The sequence below is a fragment of the Phyllopteryx taeniolatus genome, chromosome 14, assembly GCF_024500385.1.
Source record: "Phyllopteryx taeniolatus isolate TA_2022b chromosome 14, UOR_Ptae_1.2, whole genome shotgun sequence".
Classification (NCBI taxonomy): Eukaryota; Metazoa; Chordata; class Actinopteri; order Syngnathiformes; family Syngnathidae; genus Phyllopteryx; species Phyllopteryx taeniolatus.
The window spans coordinates 4210804-4233142 of record NC_084515.1 but is presented as its reverse complement, the minus strand read 5'-3'; the positions used below and the strand labels follow the sequence as shown (position 1 = coordinate 4233142).

Genomic DNA, 22339 nt, shown 5'->3' with positions numbered 1-22339 from the left:
ATATGCAGACTCGTCACCGTCTTTGATGAGGCCGATGACAGTGGTGACATCTGCAAACTTCAGGAGTTTGACAGCCGGTTGCGTTGAGGTTGCAGTCGTTCGTGTAGAGAGAGAAGAGCAGAGGCGAGAGGACACAACTTTGGGGCGCCCCAGTGCTGGTGGTGCGTGTGGATGCGGTGGCCTCCCACAACCTCACCTGCTGTGTCCTGCCCGTCAGAAAGCTGTAAAAACACTGGCAGATGGCAAGCGAGACGCTGAGTTGGAGAAGCTTGGAGGAAAGGAGTTCAGGGATGATGGTGTTGAACGCAGAGCTGAAGTCCACGAACAGGATCCTTGCGTAGGTCCCCGTGCTGTCAAGCTGTTCTAGGATGAAGTGCAGTCCCATGTTGACTGCATCATCCGCAGACCTGTTTGCTCGGTAGGCAAGCTGCAGGGGGTCCAGCAGGGGACCTGTGACGCTCTTGAGGTGGTCCAGCACGAGGCGTTCAAAGGACTTCATGACCACAGATGTCAAGGCGACAGGCCTGTAGTCATTCAGAACCGAGATTGTTGGTTTCTTGCGGACTGGGATGATGGTGGAGCGCTTGAAAGAGGAGGTACTTCGCACAGTTCCAGAGATCTATTGAAGATCTGTGTGAATACTGGAGCGAGCTGGTCTGCACAGACTTTTTGGCAGGATGGGGACACATGGTCTGGGCCTGCCGTTTTGTTCATCTTTTGTTGTTCGAAGATGCGTCTCACATCTTGTTTGTGGATGGTCAACGCAGAAGTCAGAGGTGTGATTGCGATGTATGGGTGTGGGGAGTGAAAGTGTCCTTTTCAAATCTGCAGTCGAAGGTGTTCAAGTCGTCGACAAGTCTTTTATTGTTGGTCGCTTGTAATTGTTTAGCGATTGTAATGCATGCCAGACTGATTTGGAGTCGTTAGCGGTAAACTGTTTTTCCAACTTTGCTGCATAGTTTCTCTTTGCAATGTTAATTTCTTTAGTCAGCTGGTTTCTAGCGCAATTATACAGGGATTCAATATGCGTCCTCCTTAGCTTGGCGAAGTTGCCTAAGTTTGGCAGTGAACCACGGCTTGTTGTTATTGAATGTGCGAAATTAAAATAAATTAGTGAGTCCGGGTGTTTTTTTTCAATTTCGTTTACTTAGAACACTCCACTGAATACTTGACGATGATTCAGCATTAGCTCAGATTTTACGTTGTGTAGTACTCATTCATTCATTCAATTTCTGTACCGCTTGTCCTCACTAGGGTCGCGGGCGTGCTGGAGTCTATCTCAGCTATCTTTGGGCGAGAGGGTACACCCTGGACTGGTTGCCAGTCAATTGCAGGGCACATATACAAACCCCAATTCCAATGAAGTTGGGACGCTGTGTTAAACATAAATAAAAACAGAATACAATGATTTGCAAATCAAGTTCAACCTGTATTTAATTTAAAGCACTACAAAGAAAAGATATTTAATGTTCAAACTGATCAACTTTATTGTTTTTAGCAAATAATCATTAACTTGGAATTTTATGGCTGCAACACGTTCCAAAAAAGCTGGGACAGGTGGCAAAAAAGACTGAGAAAGTTGAGGAATGCTCATCAAACACCTGTTTGGAACATCCCACAGGTGAACAGGTGAGTGCCATGATTGGATATAAAAGGAGCTTCCCTGAATTGCTCAGTCATTCACAAGCAAAGATGGGGCGATGTTCACCTCTTCGTGAACAAGTGCGTGAGAAAATAGTCGAACAGTTTAAGGACAATGTTCCTCAACGTACAATTGCAAGGAATTTAGGGATTTCATCATCTACGGTCCATAATATCATCAAAAGGTTCAGAGAATCTGGAGAAATCACTGCATATAAGCGGCAAGGCCGAAAACCACATTGAATGCCCGTGACCTTCGATCCCTCAGGCGGCACTGCATCAAAAATGGACATCAATATGTAAAGGATATCACCACATGGGCTCAGGAACACTTCAGAAAACCAATGTCAGTAAATACAGTTCAGCGCTACAGCCGTAATTGCAACTTCAAACTCTACTATGTAAAGCAAAAGCCATTTATCAACAACACCCAGAAACGCTTCTCTGGGCCAGAGCTCATCTAAGATGGACTGATGAAAAGTAGAAAAGTGTTCTGTGGTCCGACGAGTCCACATTTCAAATAGTTTTTGGAAATTGTGGAATTGTCCTCCAGGCCAAAGAGGAAAAGAACCATCCGGACTGTTATGGACGCAAAGTTAAAAAGCCAGCATCTGTGATGGTATGGGGTTGTGTTAGTGCCAATGGCACTTACACGTCTGTGAAGGCACCATTAATGCCGAAAATGTACATACAGGTTTTGGAGAAACATATGCTGCCATCCAAGCAACGTCTTTTTCATGGACGCCCCTGCTTATTTCAGCAAGACAATGCCAAACCACATTCTGCACGTGTTACAACAGCGTGGCTTCGTAGTAAAAGAGTGCGGGTACGAGACTGGCCTGCCTGCAGTCCAGACCTGTCTCCCATTGAAAATGTGTGGCGCATTATGAAGCGTAAAACACGACAACGGAGACCCCGAACTGTTGGACAACTGAAGCTGTACATCAAACAAGAATGGGAAAGAATTCCACCTACAAAGCTTCAACAATTAGTGTCCTCAGTTCCCAAACGTTTATTGAATGTTGTTAAAAGAAAAGGTGATATAACACAGTGGTAAACATGACCCTGTCCCAGCTTTTTTGGAATGTGTTGCAGCCATAAAATTATAAGTTAATGATTATTTGCTCAAAACAATAAAGTTTATCAGTTGGAACGTTAAATATCTTGTCTTCGTAGTGTATTCAATTAAAAACAGGTTGAACTTGATTTGCAAATCATTGTATTCTGTTTTTATTTATGTTTAACACAGCGTCCCAACTTCATTGGAATTGGGGTTGTAAACAAACAACTATTCACACTCACATTCACACCTATGGACAATTTAGTGTCTTCAATTAATCTACCATGCATGTTTTGGGGATGTGGGAGGAAACCGGAGTACCCGGAGAAAACCCACGCAGGCACAGGGAGAACATGCAAACGCCACACAGGCGAGGCCGGATTTGAACCCGGGTCCTCTGAACTGTGCGGCCACCGTGCCACCTTGTGTAGTACTATCGGAATTAAAATACTCCTTATGTATGATATCTTCGTCTTTATGATGACTTTAAGTTTAAGATCTCTCAGTAAGTCTCCCTTTGCTTATTGTCTTAATATCCTTTCTCAGAACAAATCCTTCAAACTTATCGTTGAATCACACCCATTGCTTGTTGTCAACAGAGCTTTGTTTTTTGGGAAGAATGACATTGATGTAAAAGTGCCATCTTTATTCAAACTCTTAGTAAAAGAGGTAAGTTTGGTTTGGAAAAAAAAATGTTGTGTACAGTTTTCTTTAGCCTGTTTTGTTCTTTAATGATCATTGATGTACTTTCTCTCAAGGTCTTGAACCCGTATTACATCTTCCAGCTCTTCGCTATTATTCTGTGGGGTGTTCAGGAATACTTCAATTATTCTCTGACCATGTTGATTTTATCTTCAATTTTAATAGCTGCCTCTCTGTATTCCATAAGAAAGGTGAGTCAAGTTGAACCATGTTGTTCCTCTTACTGTATAATTTCCCTACAAAATCAAATCTAACGTGTGTAGACATGTAAGGGTTTATGTGTTTGTCGACTGACTTGTGTGTTTATGTCTATGCAACAATTTGCTAAAGTTTTAACATTTTAATTATTTTTTTCACGTAATGGTTATATTCCTCCAAGAATGTTCCCATTACATTTTGGGAGAGCAAACACACACAACAATTGAAATATCAAAATTTAAAACAAGAAAAACTGCTGGTGAAAAATTTTCCAGTGTGAACAGAATTTTCTTTACATCCATCCTGAATATTTAAAGTATTATGTCAAAACAATTTCCATCAAAATGCTGCGTAACAAATTACGTAGTACGATAGACAGATATCTGTGTCAGATATCAGATCAGGTTAGGTTTGTTGTGCTAAAATCAAGATCGAGGTACGGTTTCAACCTGATGCAGAATTGCTTCTCAATATAAAGGAACAACAACATGAGATCAAACAACTAGTTCAGTCATTGATTTTGCTGGTAACCAATGCTTAAACCTTGGCAGTGGTTTCAGTTCTGTTGATGACCCTGATTTGTTTTTAATACTTGAATTCTTTCTCACTACTCTCATTCCAGCATTATGTGAAACTGCATAATTTGGTGGTCGCCCACAGTTTGGTACAAGTTTCAGTGTGCAGAAGAAATAAAGGCATGTGTTACACAAAATCACCTAATTTTCCTATGAAAAAACATCTGTTTGTTTTTAAATACAGTGGTACCTTGACTTTATTAGGGGCCCATTTTTTTGTTGAGTTACTAGCTGTCGCTTGGTTGATTTTTTATTTTTTTTGCTTTGTGTCGCGATTCAAAATTTGAGCTCCGAATGAGCTTCAGATACGCCGGCGCTCGAGTGAAGTGGAAAAAATGGCAGCAACTGAGGTACTGTATTGCCATCGCATGTGGGCAAGGAGAGCCACAGTTGCCGATACACTTTCAGTCGTTTATTGAACGGGACAAATATGTCAAACACACAAATACAATGAGAAAACTCGCAAGGAGCGGCTGTAGGCCATAACTCACGCCCAAAGGCTCATGCAGAATAACCGACTCCTGTTCCGAATGTCACTCACTAGGCCACGCCCGTTAAACACACAAAGACCAAAACCTATTAGGTAATTACACTTTTTAAAACCAGTTAATTACTTTAAATTCTCTTTTATAATGTTTTGTTATGTGGGCTGGAATGTATGAACGGCATGTCAGTTTATTTCAATCGGGAACATTTATTTGATATACGTGAAAATTAAGTTATGAGCTTGGTCATGGAGCAAATTAAACTGGTAAATCAAGGTGCCACTGTTGTAACATTCCCAATAATACGGTCTGCGATGGTGGTCTGAATGATCATCAGTTATTACCAGTGTCCTCTTTTCAAACTTGATCGCAGATGTCGAACAGGTCATGTCGACTGAGCTTGTACCCGGTGATGTCATCACTATTCCAGCCAATGGGATCATCATGCCCTGTGACGCTGTGCTCATCTGTGGCACCTGCATTGTCAACGAGAGCATCTTGACAGGTTGACAGATGGTTACTCTGGTTGTATATAAATTGTTCAGGGCGGCCTTGTATGTATTCTCACCTTTGATCACCTCCTTACAGATGCAGGCTGTGAACATTGTACCTGAGCTGGGCCTTCAGTTGGGATTTACCCGACCAAATCCAACTATTAATACCACCACTTGCATGTCGCATTTATATAACTATCAATACTATACAAAAACATAATATAAGAGTAAGCAATGCTGCCTTGTGCAGCAGTTTACAATCAACATTTATTGAATAACATAAAACAATTACATATATATATATATATATATATATATATATATATATATATATATATATATATATATAAAATTTAGCAAAAACAAATAAAATACTTAATATTTCCCAGATGTGTGCAGATCACGATAAGCATATTTTGCGAGTCAAAGTTGGCTCGAACAGTTTTGCTCTGACCAACCAATCAGAGGATGGAAAAGTGTTGACGTTATTGTGGGCCAGCTAGCTGAATTTAAAATTTGATGAGTTAAAGAAATAGTCCCTTTGCAAGTACTCAACTCAGCTTTATTTTTAGAGAACTTGTACAGAGCACTGTGTAGTAGTCTAAAATCGATTTAATTGAAGGCATTTTGGGGAAATAATTTACGATTTACGTTCACTACAAATGAATGAAGTAATTTCTTCGAGAGGCTTGTGTGGTTCCACAGCTGTTCTGTCTTGATTGGATGCTTGATGGTTTTTGGATGTGTTGATTTAGTTAGTTAAACATTACAATAAGTGCTCAATAAATTGCTACAAACAAAAAAACAAGAACATTTGACTTCAAATTTCAGACACCCCTGGACCCCAATGGTTGTTTATTGTATGTCTGTCTTGTTTTCCAGGAGAGAGTGTACCTGTTACTAAGACCAGTTTGCCAAGTTCAGGCGATGACGCAGAGAGGATCTACAATACAGAGGAACACAAGCGACACACCCTCTTCTGCGGCTCACATGTTATCCAAAGCCATTACTATGCTGGCGTGCTGGCGAAGGTGGTCGTGGTCAGAACAGGTGAGGACGAGAGTTGCAAAGAGGTTTTTTTTTCTGGAAAATGTCGGATAACTTTCCATTGTAAATTAAGCTGTGGAATTTTTTAATTTCCAAATCGGAAAGTATGGGAATTTCTAGGCCTTTATGGGAATTAACTGGTAATTGAGAGTAATTTGATGGGAAAGTATCACATTCAAGCTTATACAGGTATATTTTGGTTTGTCATCAGCAGACAGCCATGCAAAATAGATAGGGCCCCTTGAAGACATTACAATACCACAAAGGGGACTTTGCAGTGTGAAATCTGCGAGCAAGATTTGAACGTCGCCTGATTTTACAAATCTCCCCCCCAACCCTAAGTCCCTGACGGAATCCACACCCCTCAATAATGTGCACTTGCGTGATTCTGAAATTCACAGGGAACGCATTTCCAGCTTCAACAAAATAGCAGCGCTCGTAATACTAAACTAGCATTAGCATTGCAAATAAGCCAACATTAGCCATGGCAGCTACGTTGGTAGCAATACGTTTTTGTAAAGCCTAACACTATATGTTAGTTTGAAGTTATATTTTTGGGAACGTGAAATCAATTAAAATCCCAAAAGAGATATTACTGTTATAATTGTAGTGTTCCTCAATGAGAATATAAAGTGTTATTTCCTGTCCCGCATTGTGTGATCATTTTTCAATGAAACACACTTGACAAAAAAAAACAAAAGAGGTGATAAAGTTACCAGTCGAGCAGGAATGCTTCGCTTTTGAATCCTCTCAGCTGCCTCCTATGTTCACCTTATTTTCATTTTTATTTTTATTTTCCGGAGGTGGATATCCTGCCATAGTTTCAGCAAAGCTCTTGAACACCAAGGTAACCGGTCAACTTGTACAGCAAAGTATCTGAAGCTTGCTAATATCTGAAAATTTGGCTCTCAACAAAAAAGGAAAAGAATCATCTAAGCAACATCTCATAACTCAAAACTCTTTTTTTTTTTTTCAGTTAGCATTATGCAAAAATATATTTCCTCAATTATATATATGTTCCCTATTAAGACCCAAATTTCAATGTTATAAATTCCTGGTTTATTAATTTCCATTAATTCCCAATGAAGGTTTCCAACTTTGAAATTGTTTTCGAATTTTGCAACCCTAATGATGATGCTGAGATACTGCTTTGCTTTACTCATCCGAATAGATTTATTGTCATTGACGATCCCACAGGCTTCAGTACAGAAAAAGGCCAGCTTGTGCGCTCCATCCTTCACCCTAAACCCACCAACTTCAAACTGCACCGTGATGCTACGCAGAGCCTGATGTGCTTGGGGGTGTTGGCATTTCTTGGTTTCATCTACACCATCGTTGTTGATGTCGTATTGGGGGTATCACTTCTCAAATAGCTCTTTTCACCTTTATGACATATATACAGTAATTCCAGGTGGCAGAAGCCTTAGCAGTTGACCAAGGCAGCGCGATTGAGAAAACAGGGTAACTATAATTATAATAAAATATCTAAATAAAAAAAGAATAAACTTGATGGTGTTTCCTCACCTGGATGCTCTGTACTCAGCCTCAGGTTAAAAGGTCATTACGGTATTACTTTTAACCTGTGTGTGTGTGTGTTTCAGTCGAATTGTCAGTCAAAAAGAACGAAGATGTTATTGTGAGGTAAATAGACATGGTAGAAGTTCAGATATAGGTAGATCACAAGGGATTGGCTAATTAATTGAGTTCCTTGGTTAATTGGCAGAGTCATGCTCTTTTGTCGGTGAAATGGTTAGCGTGTGTTAGCTCTGATGTTAGCTAGCAGGATGCTGTCAATTATGTTTTGTTCAATTCACAACAACAACCAGACCAATCATTTTCTCCATATCTGTGAGAAAATGTTTTCCATAAACCCATTCATGGATGTTTGGTTCACAGACTGTCCCTTTGGAAGCGGTGACTCCACTACCTTAAATTTTGAGGCTATATCCGTTGGTGCAACCCCAAAGACAACAGATTTTTGTCTTCATTTCAGTTCTTGTCAGCGGTGGTTAGTCACTTGTCTGCCACCTGGAAGTATCCTGGCGCCTATTATTTACAAATATTATGAAATTGTCTCCACATTTCATGAAATATGTGTGATATTGGTGGTCCCTTTTTGCAGGTTCCTATTACGAACCTCATCTTCGACGCTCTGAACATCGTTGTTATTGCTGTACCTCCGATCTTACCCATGGCCTTGACGGCTGGTCTGATGCACGCACAGCGGCGCATGAAGCGAGTTGGCATTTTTTGTATCAGTCCCCAAAGGATTAACATTTCCGGTCAGCTGAACCTGGTCTGCTTTGACAAGGTGGGTCGAATCCACAGCTTCCATTTCATTACATTCACTCTATGTACACTCGTAGCGGCTTTCAGGTCGATCCTGAAATCTCACCCAAAAGTCCAATATCCGTAACTTTTTGTGAGTAGCCTACTGTAGTTTAGTATATTGGTGTAGATTCTCATGCATCCAGGTAACAGTAATCTGCTAAAGTTCAATCGAAGCAACTGGATTCTTTTTGGCTGGTGGCAAAATGGCTCCTTACCAGCCACATTTCCCATGGAATGAAACAATCTTAAGGAACAACAACAACAACAAGTCCCAGGCACACACACACCAGGGACACACTTTAAATAGGAGGACTCCTAATCTAAAATTTAAGGCTAAAGAAGCCTTTTGGATAGAAGGTGAAAAGTCTTCAACAATCAAGATTCGAGAACTTTTCCGGATTCTCTCGAAATAGCAGCATGTAACCTGTATGTCCTCATCTCTGATTTTATGACATCATCAGATCGTCAGCAACGACAGACATGATCCTTTCTAAAGGTTTTTTTATCTGACAACACACAGATTTGGGAGAAGCCTGTCAGAGAGAGCAGATGGTGACTTATGTGTGAAGTTATAATTGAAGACCACAGCATCAGTGCATTTTTGTCTTTTGGACTGACAAACGGATTTTACTAGTCAGAGCTTCTGATCATCTAACCCTTTAAATACGTATCTGATATTTTCTTATCGTAATAGGAATAGGGTGTTGCCTGTTGATTGAGCTAAACTACTCAAATGAGCTTTTTTATGTCTAATTAATGCGTGTCAACCTAATTTGCATACCTTACTGTCAATATTTACTAGACTGGCACGCTCACTGGAGACTATTTGGACCTATGGTGTATTCAAAGAGCTGAAGATGGCATGTAAGTAATTTAACCTTTTAGTTTCAAGCTTCTGGGTCCTCCTTAACATGGATCACTTAAAGTCTGTATTATTACGATGACAACGACTGGTGCATCTCTTGTTGTCTTATATATATATCAATCTATCCAGCTATCAACAATACTGTATGATCTAGTGCAATAGCGAAAGGTAAATCAGCTTGAGGGACTTAAAGTTGTGATGTTCAATTTTCATTTATATGCAGTTAGATAATTTGACTGTCGGCAGTCATGATGACAAACCTGACAATTTTCTGAGAAATACATTTTATTTAATAACTATTTCGTGAGGAACGGTGGACGACTGGTTAGAGCATCTGCCTCACAGTTCTGAGTTCCGCCTGTGTGGAGTTTGCATGTTCTCCCTGTGCCTGCGTGGGGTTTCTCCGGGCACTTCCACACAGGCGGGGCCGGGGATAGAACCCCGGTCCTCAGATCTGTGAGGTCTGAGGTTCCGCCTGTGTGCTCGGGACCTGCTTTGTTTGGATAAGTCACAAGAGTTGACGAGACCAGAAAAGCTACTCTTGTTTACATTTAGACGACAAAAACAACAGCTCTCATGTATTGTAGTATTTGTCTGGCACTGTCTTCCCATTTATAACTTAAGAAAATTAAAATTAAATTAAATTAAATTGCAATGTTGTAGTTTTGGCTGTGCATACACACACACACACGCTAATACCAGAATTTGCACACTCACATTTTATTTTGTTATTTTTATTTTATTGATGTTCATGCTGTGGTTAAAAAAAGCAGAAGATACTCACTATTTACTCAGTACTTGAGTAATCATCACTGAGTATTTTTTACTCTTATTCAAGTAATTTTTTGGAGGACTACTTTTTACTTTTACTTGAGATTATTGTCAAGTAACAATACTCTTACTTGAGTACAATGTTTGGCTACTCTACCTACCTCTGGAGTGGACATTCTGTATTGTCACTGTTACGTTTAAGCAACATTCTTTCACATCAGATCAGCCAGTGTCGTATTTGTTGCACTGGTCTTTTGTATTTTCGTGTTGTGGTGTTGCAGGTCGTTGCCCTGGTTGTGGTCCCAGCGGAACCGCGAAGCACATGTAACATCGGCGACAAGAGTTGATCCGCTAGTACATCTTGTATTAATTCGGAAACGCAGCTACAAATATCTAATTAGTTTACAGATGTTAATGTTAAATGTATTACGCGATGGAGCGATGTTAGGGATGATGTCACAACACAGAATGAACTAACTTCAAATTCAGAAATGGACAATAAAAACACAAAAATGTTGTACTTAATATTTTCCTGGAGGATGCATTCTGGATTAGTCTTTGAAGTTGGTAATAGTGAAAAATGAAGTGAAACAGACAATGATTTTAGTCAATTCTTTTCCAGAATGAGAGTGCTTAAAGAGGAGGATGTGGCATGTGGCACAGCTTGTAGCAGGCATCATGTGCAAGTGGAGATGGGCCTGGCTCAATTTGGAGGCCAGAACAAAAAAAGCAAAGAAATGAAGCAAATTTAATTTTAATCTTAAATTTGTACATCAACATGTACTTGAGCAGTGTAAATATGTTTTTCTGCATGAAGAATTCTTATTATTTTTTTGCCTTATTCTACTCTTCAGAGTCTTCCAGATTGCTTAATTTTATCTTAAAACATTTTCTGCGTGTCACGTTTTTCATGCCTTTGGTGTTTGCATGTCTGTTTAGTAATCATTTCAAACTGCTCTAAACTGCTAAAGGACTCTGGATCATTTGCACAATTGTCATTGTATCAGCATTACCACATTACTGGTAACCTTTCATTGCTCAGTGACTCTTCTTTGTATGTTTGTATTTTTTTACGTCTCAAAAGTTTTTTTTGTCAAAATGGCTGTCTGTTGTCGTACTACAGCGGCTCCAACTACTGGAGACAAATTCCTTGTGTGTTTTTGACGTACTTGGCAATTAACGATTATTCTGATTCTGATTAATACAGTAGAATTGTTCTCGAGCTATTTTCAACTATTTAAATTGGTTAATAAGGCATAAAAGTAATAGACGGCGTCATAGTAGACCAATAGTATTGATTTGTGAAAGTAATACGAAGTTGACCATATTTGGACATTCAAGGTTTCTGGCGGACAGCGACCTATGCAGAGAGGATATCCATCTATCCATTTTCTGAGCCGCTTCTCCTCACTAGGGTCGCGGGCGTGCTGGAGCCTATCCCAGCTGTCATCGGGCAGGAGGCGGAGTACACCCTGAACTGGTTGCCAGCCAATCGCAGGGCACATACAAACAAACAACCATTCGCTCTCACAGTCACACCGACGGGCAATTTCGAGTCTCCAATTAATGCATGTTTTTGGGATGTGGGAGGAAACCGGAGTGCCCGGAGAAAACCCACGCAGCACAGGGAGGACATGCAAACTCCATACAGGCGGGGCCGGGGATTGAACCCGGGTCCTCAGAACTGTGAGGCTGACGATCTAACCAATCGTCCACCGTGCCGCCTGCAGAGAGGATATAATAATAATAAAATGTTATATGGCAATTCTAGCTTTACTAATGACTAAGTGCATCGTTTTGCTTGTCAGATTACTGGATCTCAATGAAGTTTGGGTGTTTCATAGTACGGTCAAAGTCAACTAGAACGAGTGTGTCCTTTATTTCATTCTTGAAAAAGAAATTCATATTTCTTACATGATGTCATTAATAACCACTATACACTGCAACCTTCAATAAATGTATTGTGATTGTGATTTTATTCACTTGGTATCTCAAAATCTGTCTATTTGGTGGGTAATTTCTTTCTTGTCACACCCAGTTTTTTAGCTCCAGCCGCTGAGGTATCTCAAAAGACTTGTTTTGCCGCCTGCATGGCTACTTGCCATTCCTTGATCACCATAGAAGGCAAACTCTGTGGAGACCCTTTAGACGTCAAGGTGTTCAGCGCCACTGGCTCGGTAAGGAGCACTGAATGTTTAAAGTGTGTTTCCCTTCCCGTGAGACTGCTGTCACAATGGCTACATTATACAAGAAAACAGTAGGATTAATTTTTTTAAAGGAAACATACAGCGGCTCAAATAAGTATTTAACACGTCGCCATTTTTCTCACTAAATATATTTCCAAAGGTGCTATTGACATGAAATTTTCACCAGATGTTGGGAACAACCCAAGTAATCCATACATGCAAAGAAAGTAGAACAACTAAGATCAGAAATTAAGTTGTGTGTAATAATGTGAAAAGACACAGGGAAAAAGTATTGAACACCTGAAGAAAGGGAGGTGCAAAAAGGCATGGAAAGCCAAGACAAGACCTAAAATCTATCAATAATCAAAGCGCAATCCAGCCCCTTGTCAGTGCAAATGAATATCAGCTGGTTGATGAATTGATGGCCTACAAAAAAGTCTCATTGCCAAGGTGTGAGTCAAGACACATCCCATGATGGCAAAGTGCAAAGAGCAGTCTCAAGACCATCGCAAATTGTTGCAAAACATAACGATGGTATTAGAGGCGCATATCTAAGCCTCTGAATGTTCCAGTGAGCACAGATAGGGCCATAATACTTAAGTGGAAAGCCAATCATACCATCATAAATTTGCCTTGATCAGGTGTTCCTTGCAAGATTTCTGACAGAGGAGTGCAAAGAATAATCAGAAGAGTTGTCCAAGAGCCAAGGACCACCTGTGGAAGCTTAAAAAAGACCTCGAATTAATAGGTAATGTCACTAGGAAAACAGTGAGTAATGCACTCCGCCTGTATGCACGCTCACCACACAAGAAGCAAAAGCATGTTAAAGCTTATTTAAAGTTTGCTGAACAACATTTGGACAAGCCTGTTAAATACTGGGAGGATATAGTCTGGTCTGATGAGAGCAAAATTGAACTCTAAATTGTCCGTAGGCATGAATGTCAGTGTGAATGGTTGTTTTTTAAAATGTGCCCCGTGATTGGATGGCAACCAGTTCAGGGTGTACCCCGCCTCCTGCCCCCAGTTAGCTGGGATTGGATCCAGCACGCCCGCGACCCTAGTGAGGATAAGCGGTGTAGAAAATGGATGGATGGATGCCATAATGCACACCATGTTTGGAGGAAAAATGGCACTCCACTTCACCCTAAAAACACCATACCAACACTGAAGTTTGGAAGTGGGAACATGATGATGTGGGGCTGCTTTTCAGCAAATGGTACTGGTAAACTTCACATTATTGAAGGAAGGATGAATGGGCAAATGTACCGAGACTTTCTTGACAACAATCTGCTGCCATCTACGGGGATTATGAAAATGAAACGAGTGTGGAGATTTCATCAGGATAATGATCCAAAACTTACTGGCAAGGAAACTCTCAATTGGTTTCAAAGAAAAAAAATAAAGCTGCTTGAATGGCCTAGCCAATCACCTGACTTGAATCCAATCAAAAATCTATGGAAAGAACTGAAACTCGAGGTCCATGAAAGAAGCCCACGGAATGTTTAAGATTTGAAGACTACATGTGTGGAGGACTTGGGCAAAATCACACCAGAGCAATTCAAGCGACTAGTTTCTGCATACAGCAGGCGACTTGAACCAGGCGACTTGAACCTGTGATTGCAAACAAAGGCTTTTGTATAAAGTATTAAATAAATACCAGTTGGCGTATTCAATACTTTTTCCCTGTCATTTCACATTGTTACACATAGTGTAACTTAATTTCTGATCTTATTTGTTCTACTTTCTTTGTATGTATGGATTACTTGGGTTGTTCCCAACATCTGGTGACATTTTCATGTCAATAGCACATTTGGAAATATATTTAGTGAGAAAAAAAGTGACGTGTTAAATACTTATTTCAGCCACTGTACAACTGTCCAATTTTTGCTTTCAGGAACATTTTAGGAAACAGGCAGCTCACCAAAATTTGACATGGCTGTGTAGTTTTTATACTTGATAGAAAGTCTAGCAATGCAAACCCCCAAACTCGCAATTCAAAACTCAGTTTTCTGAGTTATCATCATATATTTTGTTTTGTTCAGATTCTTGAGGAGGCAACTGAATACCACACTGCACTTTACAATGCCAGAATTTCCACTGTTGTTCAATTTCCAGATCAGGTAATCCTTCAAACCAGTATACCGTGCTGTGTATTTTTTTTATTCATCCTGTATGCAAAACCCCAAAGTCTTTCACTTTTCAGGCTGGTGAGTTTGGCATTGTGCACCAGTTCCCCTTCTCCTCGGCGCTGCAGAGGATGAGTGTGGTAGCCCGGCAGCTAGGACAAAATCACTTTGACATCTACCTGAAAGGAGCACCAGAGACTGTGGCTAACCTCTGCAAACCACACACAGGTCAGACATGTGTCCATTGACATCTTAAGTAGTATATTATTTCCATAGTTTGTCAAATGGGTTGCATTTTGAGTACCTTCAATCACTTTAATTGCCAATACAGTGTTACCTTGACTTACGAGGGCTCCAACATTTTTTGTTTTTTGACTTACGATTCGTCTTTACAAATGACAGACTGACTTATTGCGCTTCTGTTTGTCTCCACAGTCCCACAGAGTTTCACAGAGACTCTGGAGACTTATACCAGGCAGGGGTTCAGGGTTATTGCCCTGGCACATCGCCAACTGCAGTCTGAACTCTCCCTGCCTGAAGCCCAGAGCCTCTGCCGGTAGGCATTAATCCAAATGCAGAATTATTACACAATTATAAAATTTCCCACCAGTGATGTGCAGACTATTCCTGATCGAAAACTATTCGTCAACGGGAGGGTTGCGGTGTCCGGTGCAGACAGTTTACTATTCATCATTGGGAGCAGGGGAGGTGGTGGATTAACTTTGAAGACACATGCAGATGGCGAGTTGAAAATCAACACCACCACCCGACTCTGGAGTGCGCATTTTACGATGGATAGTTTTGTAAATTTTAACCAGAGACAACATGGCTTCGTGGGTAATTTGATCCAAGTCAGTCCATTGCTTTTTTTTTATTCACTAGTGTCAAATATCATTAAACAAGTATATATAATGTATAAGTACTGAAATAAATGGACTTTTCTACCATATTCTAATTTATTGACATGTACCTGTAACTAAACTGCTACAACATTCCTGGGAAATCGCAATGTCCGATCACTGATGAGCAATTCGTAGAACAAGCCCACGGGCTACTCCTGTGGTCCCGTGGGCACCATGTTGTTGAGCCCCTGTTGAGGTAGTAGAGATACAGCAGCTATATAGATAATTTATTTTGAATACAAACATGAGATACAGGTATAGTATATAGGGTTGACTTTTGTCTGTTTTACATTGGTGTGTGTGTGTGTACGTGCGTGGGTGTGTGGGTGCTTGGTCTAACCAGAGAGCAGATAGAGACCAACATGGACTTCCTTGGTTTGATCATCATGCAGAACAAAATCAAAGAAGAGACTGCTGGCGTGTTGCTTGAGTTACGACAGGCGAACATTCGAACTTTGATGGTTACAGGTAAAAAGGTTTTTGATACCTTGTCATGTCATGAATGTTTCACGTTCACATAGTTTGTTGTTCTTTGCCATCACTTTTGTTTACTGTTAGGTGACAACATGTTGACAGCAATATCGGTGGCTCACGGCTGTGGAATGATTCAAGTACGTGAGAAAGTCATAATTGCCGATGCTGTGCCTCCTAATGATCAAAACCCCGCTAGTATCACATGGCGCTACTCTGAGAACATTGATCTGGAAAATAATCAGGTAAGACAGAGAATGTCATGTAAAAAATATAATTATCTTTGACTTACTGATGGAGACATGGGAACATTTTCCAAAATGGGTAGAGTATCAGGAAAACAACATAAAACATAAAAAGCACAATAAAAAAAGGTTATAATTGTATTTCTGTTGGATCGAAGGAAACAAGTGTTTGAACCTTACCCAATCATCAAGATTTCAGGCTAGCACAAACCCGTTATGTAACATGGAGGCACACAGATTCGCTTAATTTAATGCAGCTCCTATACGGGGCTTCCCTTGATGGTCTTAAAAAAATTACAGAGTACAAACCTGTCTATAGTTTGCAAATGAACACGTTAATAATGTAGAGCAGATCTTTCTTTTACATAAAGGAATATTTTGTTAGACCGGCATAGAGACAAATAAAAACAAGTGACTAAAAACACATCTCACCATTATGCTAAATGTGATTGTTGTAATTAGTGGGAGCCCTGTGGTTGTTTCCCTTCAATGAGCTGGTCCCATCTTGGGGTAATGGGAGAAAATAAGACCCGAAGTATGTTGGGTCTGCCGCATACCGACCGATGGAGGTGAAACTGACCGAACTGTTGTAGAGCGTGTGGGGTTTGGCGACTAGATTTCATGATTGGCCCGACCGTCTGCCATTGGGTTTGCTGTGATTCAAAATGTGAAAATTCCACATGGAGAAAGATTTTTGTATTATAATAATATATATATTTATATAGGCGGCACGGTGGACGACTGGTTAGAGCGTCAGCCTCACAGTTCTGAGGACCCGGGTTCGATCCCCGGTCCTGCCTGTGTGGAGTTTGCATGTTCTCCCCGTGCCTGTGTGGGTTTTCTCCGGGCACTCCGGTTTCCTCCCACATCCCAAAAACATGCATTAATTGGAGACTCTAAATTGCCCGTAGGTGTGAATGTGAGTGCGAAATGTTGTTTGTTTGTATGTGCCCTGCGATTGGCTGGCAACCAGTTCAGGGTGTACCACGCCTCCTGCCCGATGACAGCTGGGATAGGCTCCAGCACGCCCGCGACCCTAGTGAGGAGAAGCGGCTCAGAAAATGGATGGATGGATGGATATATTTATATAATAATATAATAATCTATAATATATTTCCCTTTCACGTTTAAAAAGTTTCCTGTAAACACAGAATCATTTCAAGAAATGTGCGTGTCCACCCGAAGACACTGAAACGCTGTAGTATATATGCCAGTCCCGAAGTGGCGCTGTATCGCTGCTAGGGTTGGGCATCGTTTGAATTAGAATTATTCCGGTCCCTATTCCGGTTCCTTATTTAGATGCCGGTTCCAAACAATTCTCGATTCCGATTCTTTTAGGGGGCTGGGTCCAAAGGTTTGCATGGTTTAAATTAGACTTTACACCGATCTGATCGGCTTGATCTCTATCGGCCGATAATTAGCATTTTATGTCATAATTCGCCGATCCGATCATTAATAGGCTCCACTCCGCAAAAGACATTTACTCCACATCGCCATCGTGTACAGTATATTTGTATCCAAAAGCTATTTTTAGCCTTGTCGAGTGTCTTTTGTCGTAGTACTGTAAATATCTGACCGCAAAAAAGTTATTTAAAAAAAAAAAACATGTCGGGGGTGTGGGACAGACAGCACGTAATGCCCGGATCAGACTACAGACAGACAGATCAGACAAATTTGGTCTTTCACGATTGCACTGTCAGACTACTGCAATAAAATCTTGTATTCCGATATCACCGCGTCCCATCTTTTACGATCACTGGGGTTGATCTTGTCAACTCAAACATGACCGGATTCACTCGTTACCATGGCGACGACAACACCAATGGATCGCGTGTGTATTGTGTTGGTCAAATCAGAACAAAATGGGGGAAAACGTGTGGTGGTGGTGGTCACCGGTGCTTGGGAGATGACGTTCTTTTAAGGATTGCTTGAGGTATGTTCACATACTTTTAATATGATACGGCTCGCAAGCAGGCAACAAAACGTTATATAGCCTAGCAAGCTAGTGCTAGCACTAACGGTTGTACGTAAACATGCTGGCGTTCTGTCGAATCATGCTCGAAAGTTTTGGTGTATGTGAAGTAATTGAATGATTATAAAGTAATTTAATTACAGTTAGTTAGCACCCATTATTTCTGTCATGTTGTAATGTTAGTTTGACCTGACTGATTAGAATACATGACCAGACGAGAGAATACTTTGAAGATACTCAGTATACAGTACACAAGTATATACAGTAAATGAACAAGTCATTTAAATAGACACATTGCTCCATCTTGTGATCGGATCGGTGATTGGTTATTGTTTTTTTAAACTCACTGATCAGTGATGGGCCCCAAAAATCCTGATCGTGTAAGCCTAGTTTAAATAAAGGGTGTCCGAATCATGAACATCCATTTTCTTAGCGGCCCGCAGCGTAGACTAAAATGAACATTTAACACGGGATTCTTGATAACCAGTATCAATATCAAACCTATTAATAAAAAGTCAATTGACTTAATATTTATTATTTGTTTCAGCTAAAGGTTAAATATAGCATCGTTAAAATCGTTAATTGGGACTGTTTTATCATGTCAAATGGTTTATATGTGCAGGCTTTAACTTGACTTCCGGTTTTAAGCTTGTAGCCCTTTATTTTGAAGTGTACGCACTGGAAGTCAGCATTGTCACGATAAGTAACTTCACATGGCACCAGTGATTTATTTTTTATTTTTATTTTTTGCTATACTATAAAAGGTTGATTCCTTTCCTTACCCACCGATGAGGCACAAGTTTAGTGTTTGTGATACAGTGAGACAACGTTTAGGTGACTTTTCCCCCAATTCATTGTGATGTAAAGTTGCTATGGTGAAATTTTAGCTCAATGTTTTTTTCTGTCATTGGCTCTTACGTTGGTTTGAAGACTAAAATAAACACTAAAAACCATCAGTGCAAAAGTGCAACCAACCGTTTACCTTGTTAGCGGTCTCAATGTTGGCATAGACGTATTTTATTGTTTCACTAACCCATTTAACTGAGATTTTACTTCACTGAAGCTCCGCACGGTGTAGGCACTTTTGTTCACTACCACCGCCGTTGGACACAAGTACGTCTTCGTGCGTGTTCTTCGTTGGTTTTTGCACTTCTTCATTGGTTTTCGCTACTTCTTCTTCAGAGTCGGCGGACTAGGCATTGAAATTGGGAACCGAAATCTTTAAATTTGAACGATTCCGGGAGAGCCGGGAAGTTATTCCCAGTTCCAATCCGTTCTCGATTCTCGATGCCCAACCCTAATCGCTGCCACAGGACGTCACCAAAAACAGAGAATAAGAAGCCCTTGCCTTGTAAATAAACATACTAAATACAATGGTGGGGATTGCGAAGGAATCAGAATCAGAATTATCTTATTTCCCAAGTATGTTAAACACACAAAGGAATTTGTATCCGGTAGTTGGAGCTGCTCTAGTAAGACAACAGACAGTCAATTGACAGAGAATACTTTTGAGACATAAGGACATAAAAGACACAGTCACAGAGCAATAAATGGTTACCAGTAATGTTGTAATGCCGTAATTATTTTTTTTATTTTTATTTTTTTGACAATTGTGCAAAAAGATGCACATTCCTCTAGTAATTAGAGCAGTTTGAAATGACGAATAGAACAATAGTCCGGTGCAATGACCATTGTGTTGGACAGCGTGTGGGGCAGCTGTGGCAAAGGATGCTTCCTGAAGTCCACGATCATCTCCACAGTCTTGAGCGTGTTCAGCTCCAGGTTGTGTCGGCCGCACCGCAGCTCCAACCGCTCCACTTCATGTCGATATGCAGACTCGTCATCGTCTTTGATGAAGCCGATGACTCTGGTGTCGTCTGCAAACTTCAGGAGTTTGACAGCCGGGTGCGTTGAGGTGCAGTCGTTTGTGTAGAGAGAGAAGGGAAGCGGAGAGAGGACACAACTTTGGGGCCCCCCATGCTGGTGGTGTGTGTTGATGAGGTGGTGTCCCCCAGCCTCACCTGCTGTGTCCTGCCCGTCAGGAAGCTGTAAATCCACTGGCAGATGGCAGTCGAGATGCTGAGGTGGAGAAGCTTGGAGGAGAGGAGTTTGGGGATCATGGTGTTGAACGCAGAGCTAAAGTCCATGAACAGTATCCTTGCGTAGGTCCCTGCGCCATCGAGGTGTTCTAGGATGAAGTGCAGTCCCATGTTGACTGCATCATCTGCAGAACTGTTTTCTCGGTAGGCAAACTGCAGGGGGTCCAGCAGGGGACCTGTGACGCTTTTAAGGTGGTCCAGCACGAGGCGTTCAAATGACTTCATGACCACAGATGTCAGGGCGACAGGCCTGTAGTCATTCAGACCCGAGATTGTAGGTTTCTTGGCAACTGGGATGATGGTGGAGCATTTGAAACAGAATGGTACTTCGCAGAGTTCCAGAGATCTATTGAAGATCTGTGTGAAGACTGGAGCGAGCTTGCCCGCACAGACTTTGAGGCAGGATGGGGACACAAGGTCTGGGGCTGCTGTTTTGTTGATCTTTTGTTGTTTGAAGATGCATCCCACATCCTGTTCGTGGATGGTCAACGCAGAAGTCAGAGGTGCGATGGTGGTCGGTGGTGTGGCTGGATGGGTGTGGGGTGTGAAAGTGTCCTTTTCAAATCTCCAGTAGAAGGTGTTCAAGTCGTCGGCTAGTCTTTTATTGTTGGTCGCTTGTAATTGGTTAGCGATTGTAATGCATGCTAGACTGATTTGGAGTCGTTAGCAGTAAACTGTTTTTCTAACTTTACTGCATAGTTTCTCTTTGCAATGTTAATTTCTGTAGTCAGCTAGTTTCTAGCGAGATTATACAGGGGTCTATCCCCACTTTGATATAAGCAGGAAAGGATACATTTGTGTGGACTGACGACGAAGTAGAACTACTTCTTTGGAATGAAAGCCCAGATCCAAGGTAAAGAACACCCGACAAATTGATCCACAATTGTGGTGTTATTGTTGGTGGTGTTAGTGTACGGTCACACAAGTTCTGGGAACTATCACATAATCATCTCATGAAGGATACGTGTGTTGTACACACTCAAAGTCAAGAACATCCATCCATCCATTTTCTGAATCGCTTCCCCTCACTAGGGTCGCAGGCGTGCTGGAGCCTATCCCAGCTGTCATCGGGCAGGAGGCGGGGGACACCCTGAACTGGTTGCCAGCCAATCGCAGGGCACATACAAACAAACAACCATTCGCACTCAAAGTCACACCTGCGGGCAATTTTGAGTCTCCAATTAATGCATGTTTTTGGGATGTGGGAGGAAACCGGAGTGCCCGGAGAAAACCCATCCAGGCACGGGGAGAACATGCAAACTTCACACAGGCTTCAAACTTCAAACTTCAAACTTCACGGTCCTCAGAACTGTGAGGCTGATGCTCTAACCAGTCGTCCACCGTGCCGCCGAAGTCAAGAACAGAAATTTCAAATTTTTTAACTCTGGGACTCAGTTAAAAAAAAAAGGATCGTATTTGGGCTGCCAAAACGCCGGTTCCGTGTTGACGTAATGTAGAAACGATAAAAAAAAACAAAAACCTTTGTGGATACACTTAAATTACTTTCCGTGTGGGTCTTAGTCTAGATGTATCTATTCAACATACTTCCTTTTGACAAATTATTATTATTTAAACAGGACTTATGGTAAGCGTAGGGCATTACACTGGTCAACAACATTTATTTATTTTGTCTCAAGATTTTTTTTTAGCTGATTTAGGACAATTTTGATGTGCTAAATCCCGATACCACATTGATTTTGCTCAATCAGGTCAACTTTTAGAACAATGGCCACATGTTTTTGTTTATCCATCCATCCATTTTCTGAGCCGCTTCTCCTCACAAGGGTCGCGGGAGTTCTGGAGCCTATCCCAGCTATCATCGGACAGGAGGCGGGGTACACCCTGAACTGGTCGCCAGCCAATCGCAGGGCACATATAAACTAACAACCATTCACACTCACAGTCTCACCTACGGGCAATTTAGAGTCCTCAATTAACCTACCATGCATGTTTTTGGGATGTGGGAGGAAACCGGAGTGCCCGGAGAAAACTTACGCAGGGACGGGGAGAACATGCAAACTCCACACAGGCGGGGCCGGGGATTGAACCCCGGTCCTCAGAACTGTGAGGTAGACGCTCTAACCAGTTTTCCACTGTGCTGCCTGTTTTTGTTTATATGCAATGAATTTTGAACAATGATGACGTGACATTCAATTTAAAGGTACTTAC

General features: G+C 41.2%; 1 protein-coding gene across 2 annotated transcripts in view; it reads left to right on the top strand.

Annotated features, from left to right (window-relative positions):
• Window positions 1-22339, top strand: part of LOC133488964 (polyamine-transporting ATPase 13A3-like) — a 42179-nt gene that overhangs the window by 10021 nt on the left and 9819 nt on the right. Inside the window, exons 8-21 of one of the 2 annotated variants that reach the window (XM_061797545.1) lie at window positions 3301-3370; window positions 3460-3594; window positions 4224-4296; window positions 5035-5166; window positions 6038-6205; window positions 7400-7557; window positions 8325-8513; window positions 9336-9397; window positions 12208-12346; window positions 14398-14475; window positions 14559-14709; window positions 14917-15037; window positions 15727-15851; window positions 15942-15994. In XM_061797545.1, the coding sequence (XP_061653529.1) occupies window positions 3301-3370; window positions 3460-3594; window positions 4224-4296; window positions 5035-5166; window positions 6038-6205; window positions 7400-7557; window positions 8325-8513; window positions 9336-9397; window positions 12208-12346; window positions 14398-14475; window positions 14559-14709; window positions 14917-15037; window positions 15727-15851; window positions 15942-15994 (1654 nt within the window). Of the gene's footprint in view, window positions 1-3300; window positions 3371-3459; window positions 3595-4223; window positions 4297-5034; window positions 5167-6037; window positions 6206-7399; window positions 7558-8324; window positions 8514-9335; window positions 9398-12207; window positions 12347-14397; window positions 14476-14558; window positions 14710-14916; window positions 15038-15726; window positions 15852-15941; window positions 16100-22339 lie in introns of both variants that reach the window. The other variant, XM_061797544.1, reaches the window with a different exon arrangement.